This window comes from Cibotium barometz, chromosome 13, assembly GCF_041138505.1.
Source record: "Cibotium barometz isolate CiBa-2024 chromosome 13, ASM4113850v1, whole genome shotgun sequence".
Taxonomy (NCBI): domain Eukaryota; kingdom Viridiplantae; phylum Streptophyta; class Polypodiopsida; order Cyatheales; family Cibotiaceae; genus Cibotium; species Cibotium barometz.
In genome coordinates this window covers 9,093,930-9,100,602 of record NC_141058.1, presented here as the reverse complement: position 1 = coordinate 9,100,602, position 6,673 = coordinate 9,093,930, and the positions used below count along the sequence as shown (strand labels likewise).

The following is a 6,673-nucleotide window of genomic DNA, read 5'->3' as shown; positions in this document are numbered from 1 at the left end:
TGCACGGTCATCAAATTTTGGTGTGCGCAAATGGTCGCCCACCCATAGTTTTATTTAATTAAATTGATACAATTTTAATGTAAATAGACAAGCTTAGGGACCAAGTTACTTTTTGATATTAATAGTCCAAAGTGGAATGTATCAAGTTATTTTGAGCACTTGTTTTTTGCTATAAATAAATACATGCATTGCATGGGGGGAAGAGTTTGAACCCACTCTCTTTGTCGTGCATATTTTGCTATATTTATATTCATCTTATCTATTTGCAAAGCTTTAGGCTATGGTTATGGAGATTTATAACAGCATCTCTATATAATATGCATAAGACTATACCAAAGGTGCTTTCAAGTCTTCATCTTTTGTTTTTTTCCTCATCCACTATAGATGGATCTGATGACTTATATTTTCCCTTTCATTTTAAGAACCCATAATGTAAACATTGAAAATTATATTATTGGCTCAAAATTTCATGTGAAAAATAATGAAAAATTAATACAACCAATGCATACCTTCTTTTTTATTGACTTTGAATGGCTATGTAGATCCAATTTGCAAGCAAAAGTTTCAAATCCTTCACATCTTTATGGTTGTACCAATTCTTATTAACCTGTTAGAAACAATTTAAAATCATTATTGTGAAGGAATCATGACTCAAATTCTCATATTCGTGTTAGCAATATAAAAGGTATGTTCTTGAATACACAAAAGTGCATAACCTGTTGTAACTCTTGGGTCTCAAATTGTATCGCATCTAAAATCTTTTGAAATGATTTCACCATATACCATCCACAACTGGAACTATCCGGTTGTCGTGGACCCTGCACTTTTTTTTTCTTTATAAGATATCATATACAAGAAATAAAAACATAAATCATCATTCAAATTGTTTATAATGTGACTTCACCTCTAAGGAGTTCCACCTCAAATCTACAAGCTTATTTGCAAATGGATGTCCTGAAGCCCCAATGGCATATCTTATACTCCTGTGAACAGCAATAGTTTTATAATTGTTAGTGATAATAATTAAGAGAACTTGCACACACACGCGCACACACACACACACACACACACACACACAATGGAAATTACTATTTAAAAAAGATATCAATGAGAAGTAAGAGAACATGCACAAAGACATGCATGCATGAAAAAAAAGACAGAGGAGTTAGATTGATGTTTGAACCTTTCGATCTCAAAGTTTTCTTTTTTGTTTGAACTTAAAGAGTTGATATGCATTATCTTTGCATTCTTAAGATCATGCACATTTGAATACACTACTAGTGTCCAATGTGAGCTGCATTCCACATGGCACACATCATATTAAAGTCGTAAAAGATATGAAGGTCAATTTATTTTAATATTTGAAGAAATTAAAGCTTGTGCTTACCTTTTTGGTATTGGAATAAATATGTGAGTAATCATTTCCCAACTTCCTGCCTTTAAAAAATACTTCTCCGTGCGACCCTTATTTTTGACATTGTATGTCTTATTAACACATATTTGGAATAATAGTGGAGTGGCAATGCATATCTTTGGTTGAACTTCAAAACTTGAATGCTTCAAGTAAAGACTGCATTCACAACTCTTATTATTTAGATGAAATTTATTCAAATTATATGTAGAATAAATCCTAGAAAGTCCTAATCAAGTTTTAAAGACTCACTCCATGCAAAGATGAAGAATGGAATCACTAGCCCATTTGTCATCGCTCGTCAACTCCTCTAACATATGTTTTTTGATCGCATATGAATCATGAACACATTTGATGCTCTTGTAGTTACTTAAGTCCATTAATCTACATAATAAATGCCAATGTTACCTATATTGTTCACTTAAATGAGAGAAGTAGCAATAGTATGAGTATTGTGTTCATGTACCTTTGAAAAATTTCATTAGAGTTGGAAATTGAATTATCCTTGACAAATGAAAAGCACTTTGATATTTTCAAAATAACTCTCTCTCTCTCTCTCTCTCTCTCTCTCTCTCTCTCTCTCTCTCTCTCTCTCTCTCTCTCTCTCTCTCTCTCTCTCTCTCTCTCTCTCTCTCTCACACACACACACACACACGAGCGTGCGCACACATACACACACACACATGTGCGCATGCACATATGCACACCCACACAAATTTACACATATACGCACATCTACATGCATACACCCATGCCCTTGCCCACGTACATGCACATATATATGCACAAGCACACCTGTGCATGCATGTGTGCATGCACACACACACACACACACACACACACACACACACACACACACACACACACACACACACACACACACACACATGGCATATGTACATACATGCATAAGATAGAAACATATCTTGCACAATTAGATGGAGGAGAAGTTTTTTTAAGGAAGAAAAATGCAACATAACATTGATGTCTAAGAGACTAGATTGAATAGTTATATGTTCAAATCAAGATGTTTGAGCTTATCTTAAAGTATGAAGAGAATAAGTGATAAACATATTAACAATGTTATCTATAAATATGCCCCTAAAATGTAACAGCGAAAAGAGAAAGTAATTTGAAATGGTTATTGCAAAAGATATGGAGATGTTCCATATCCTTATAGCAACGCTTTGTTATCAATTGTGAAGTTAATCATAAGCTTTTTAATGCTCGATTTTGATACTTCAAACTACCATAAATAATATCCTTTTGTTAGGATTCTCTTATCTAATCTAAACCCAAAAAAACAAAAAAAATGAAAGTAGATCTTGTTTTTGGGTGGTGGCATTCAAAACAAGCACATAATATAGATAATATAAGTGATTAATATATTTGCAATGATAGCTATGATATGGAAAGTACAAGTGATAAATATATTTGCAATGATACCTATAAAAGCTAGCAATCAAAGAACGGTTAGTGCAAGGAATATGGAAATAATTCATATTTATGTCACAAAGCTTTCTACACGACTCCAAAGCAACACCTTGAAGGTTGTGATCCCTAAGGTAAAAGCACTAAGGTTGTGTAAAGTGCAAGAAAGAATGTTTCATTGGAAACTTTCCCAAACCTTAGATGGTGGACTGCTGCCTAACTAAAGTTTCATAATTATTGGCACCACAGACAAGGCTAAACAGTATGTGCCTATGATCACCAGGACTTGAGGATTCCATAGGTAGAATGTTGTGAGTATTTTCGTTTCTCTTTTGGTTTTGATGTTACTACCTTTTTCCTTGTCTTTGTTTGCTTTGTCGTCATGGTGGAAGGGGGGTCAGGTAAAATCTGGATCTTCCTAATTTCCTTCTTTTGGGCATGTTCTTTATACATGTCATGAAGCTTGCCCCGAAACCCATCCATCTTGCTTTCGTTTGCTGACCACTTATGGTCTTCTTTCTGCTGTTGTTGATCATGTGCCTTTCTAGAAGAGCCATGGAACATCATATCTAGTTGTTGTTCATCATCATCATCATCATCATCAATAACGATGACCTGCCTGTTTTCTGATAACTCATCATCTTCATCAATATCGATGACCTGCCTCCTTTCTGATAACTCATCATCATCAAGTAGATGGAAATTAGTGTGGGTTTAAACAAGCTACTGGTTGTGCTGCATGAGACGTGGTCACTCTTCCATGCTTGTCAAAGGATGCAATGGTGTTTGCCTCTTCGACTTGAAGAGAGCCATGTTCTCGACCTCCTGGACCTTTTGGACCACCCTATGCTTTCTACACTAATCTAATCTAGTTAATGCTTGCATGCGATGGGGTCGCATTGAGGGAAGAAAAACCTTTGCAATCCCTATATTATTGCAGTGCATCGTCGTCACACCTGTTTTCTTACTAGCTGGCTGCAGCCACGGCTTCTTTGTAGGTGAGGACCCTTTTAGCGGTGCTGCAGTATTATTATTATTATTGGCCTTCCTTTTCCTGCTGGTTTGAGCGTCACGTGAGGGTGGCGAGTGCCTTGGAGAAGATGATACGGGTTTGTGTGTAGCAGGTTGAGCGGGTTTATGTGTAGGCAGCGCCTGTGTAACTGGCGAGTGCCTAATTGGGGAAGATGACACGGGTTTGTGTGTAGCAGGTTGAGCGGATTTATGCAGCGCCTGTGTAGCTGCTGGCGAGCGCCTTGGGGAAGATGATACGGGTTTGTGTGTAGCAGGTTGAGCGGGTTCATGTCTCTTAATTGCAGGAGGCAGCGCCTGTGTAGCTGGGGGTGATGACTTGCGCTTCTTTGTTTCATGATCAGCTTTGATATGGGAACCTAGAGCTTTGTCTTTGTTGGGAGGCATTGTGGAAGCACTGACGCGAAAGGAATCAGAAGAGACAGAGAGCGAGAGAGAAGAAGAAGAAGAAGAAGAGACAGAGAAAGCGAGAGAGAGTTCCGAAGGAGGAAATCTTAAGAACGACGCGCGCCGCCGACGACGACCCGATGCGACCTTTCGCTTAGAGCGCGCCTCCTGGTGTAAGGTCCGCACTCTGTGACGCCCACGAAGGCTGGTTTAGACACGTGGCTCCGCGCCTAGCCTATCAAAAGTCCCCATAACACGCCTAAGGAAGGGACGCCCACGAAGCTCGTTTAGACACGTGGCTCCGCGCCGTTTGATGGGCCAACCCATGGACAAAGTTTATTTTTAAAAAAAATACATATGCATTTCCTTGGTCAACTTTTCTCGCTTTAACAAAATACCCCAAACCAATGCGCGAGCAACCCAGATACAACACCACACAAGGATCTTGCTTGCCTTAAAGTTATTCTGTTTCGAAGGGCATGACAAATGCATAGGCTCCTTCCCTTTTCTACTTGGCATTCGCCAAGTGGAATTCTGGGAATGAGAATGTAGGAATTGACCAAAATAAACTAGAATTGCACTTGTGGTCTCTCGTGCTAAAATCAAGTGCTAGAGTCAATGAAATTACTCAAATTATGTTTAGAAATAAGTCTCTTTCTTATTCAATCTATATTCAAAGAACACTAACCGATATCTCATCCATTATTAGTAATCGCCATGAAGAAACATAGAGAACTTTATAGACTGACAATAAGAAAAAATGATTATGGTTGCTCATCAACACAAAAAGAAGAAAGCTATTACCTGCTAGAATTTTGAGCCTTATTGTGAGGAACCATGTGGATGCTCTGATTGTTCAATATAGAAGAAGCCTCTCACACAAAATCCTTGCACAACATATTAACCAATATCAGTCCTTGATGAAATTAATCGTTTTAATTATAGCAATTCTTTTTCTGTGTATATGTGTGTAAGCGTGTGTGATTTACCCTTTCCCTTGATGGGACTTCGATCCACTCTTGTTTATCACCTTTTTCTATGTGTCACTTTTCTCTTTTTGTCATGTTTGATGGAATTTTGCCGTGCCTGATGGAATTATCATTAACATTCATTTGCACTCTTTGCCTTTTTGGTTCTTTGACAAACTTTGGAAGTATCGGTTAACATACAAATAATCTACCCTTGACCATGTGCAATAGAATTTAAAAAACAAAAAAGGAATAGAAGATTAAAATCATTATTGTATTTCTTGCATTATATAGAGAATATTGTCTACAAAAGAACAATCACTATGATGAACCGATTGATCATTGATCGACCACCATTGATCATCATCATTGAATATAATAAATTTTAAAAACAAAAAAGGAATAGAAGATCAAAATCATCACTATATTCCTTGCTCTATATAGAGAATATTGTCTACAAAAGAACAATCACTATGATAAACCAATTGATAGTCATCATCATTAAATAAAATAAAGAATACATATATCACTACAAGAGAAGGCAGGCATAGCGTGCCCAGGGGGACCCTACCCTCCCAAAGAGTGTCCATGTGGATATTCTACCCACTTCGTTTAATGAGGGCCCTACTGAGCTACCACATACCGATGCTCTTCCTAAAGTAGAGGTCCCTAGAAGCCAATCCATAAGAAGTGAAATTGCGTCCACTTAAGAGAACCGTTTGGCACACCAAGTCTGGATGGGATATTTCTCAATGAAAATTGGGAATATGATCTACACACAGAGACTCTAACTGACCTATACACGGGTTACACATACCATGTAGGTTGGTTAGAAGTCCTAGGATCTACATCTAGCGCCACTAATCTAGAGGAGCAACAACAAATGATATGTGAGGTTATTCATAGAATTATCCAAATTGAGAGGCAAAATAGGGGAGTGAACCTAGTTTCCACTGGCCCTATGAGATTTTTGGATACGGGCAAGGCCAAACAACCAACCCTATCACAATTGGAGACTCCCTCGGTGAGTCCCATAGACCCTTCGTATGTTGTTTCGCCTGGAGTCTCAATGCAGGTTGAGCCCACGAGCAGTAACTTTAGCTTTCCAACCTTGGCTCAACTTTCCATTAAGGAATCCACGATGCCTACCCCAATGATGAGCATAACGGAAAGTGCTAGGAAGCACATTGAAGTCTTTGAACACGTGTGTGATTCCTTGGAAGAGCACAATGAGCTGCATAAGTGTAAAGCCTTAGGCTTAACCTTGAGTGGGAAGGCCGGAGATTGGTATCGAACCTTAAGGGTTGAAGAGCGCACTCACTACCCCACTCTCAAGAGATTGTTCTTGAAAGAATACATACGTGAGGGTGTGCTTTGGGGGGTAGCATCTCAACTCCAAAAAGCTACGCGAGGAAGGGGAATCAGTGAGAGACTTTATAAGTAGATT

The 6,673-nt window shown here is 38.3% G+C and overlaps 2 protein-coding genes across 2 annotated transcripts; both read right to left on the bottom strand.

The window, feature by feature from the left end:
- Positions 1–498: 498 nt before the first annotated feature.
- On the bottom strand, positions 499–1,791 carry LOC147632335 (uncharacterized). Its single transcript, XM_086807848.1, has 6 exons — positions 1,664–1,791; positions 1,388–1,570; positions 1,184–1,294; positions 905–983; positions 717–818; positions 499–607 (listed from the first exon to the last, which is right to left on the bottom strand). The coding sequence occupies exons 1-6, from the start codon at positions 1,789–1,791 to the stop codon at positions 518–520; spliced, it is 693 nt and encodes a 230-aa protein (XP_086663974.1). The 3' UTR covers positions 499–517.
- Positions 1,792–2,933: 1,142 nt separating this feature from the next.
- Positions 2,934–4,258, bottom strand: LOC147632334 (uncharacterized). Its single transcript, XM_086807847.1, has 2 exons — positions 3,799–4,258; positions 2,934–3,513 (listed from the first exon to the last, which is right to left on the bottom strand). The coding sequence occupies exons 1-2, from the start codon at positions 4,256–4,258 to the stop codon at positions 3,119–3,121; spliced, it is 855 nt and encodes a 284-aa protein (XP_086663973.1). The 3' UTR covers positions 2,934–3,118.
- Between the last annotated feature and the right edge of the window lie 2,415 nt (positions 4,259–6,673).

Coding starts and splice junctions, on each gene's coding strand:
- LOC147632335 (XM_086807848.1), bottom strand. CDS start 1,791: ATGGACTTAAGTAACTACAAGAGCATCAAATGTGTTCATGATTCATAT. Junction 1,571..1,663: donor ATTCTTCATCTTTGCATGGA/GTGAGTCTTTAA, acceptor TTGTGAATGCAG/TCTTTACTTGAAGCATTCAA. Junction 984..1,183: donor GAAAACTTTGAGATCGAAAG/GTTCAAACATCA, acceptor TGCTGTTCACAG/GAGTATAAGATATGCCATTG.
- LOC147632334 (XM_086807847.1), bottom strand. CDS start 4,258: ATGCCTCCCAACAAAGACAAAGCTCTAGGTTCCCATATCAAAGCTGAT. Junction 3,514..3,798: donor GCCAGCTAGTAAGAAAACAG/GTGTGACGACGA, acceptor ATGAGTTATCAG/AAAGGAGGCAGGTCATCGAT.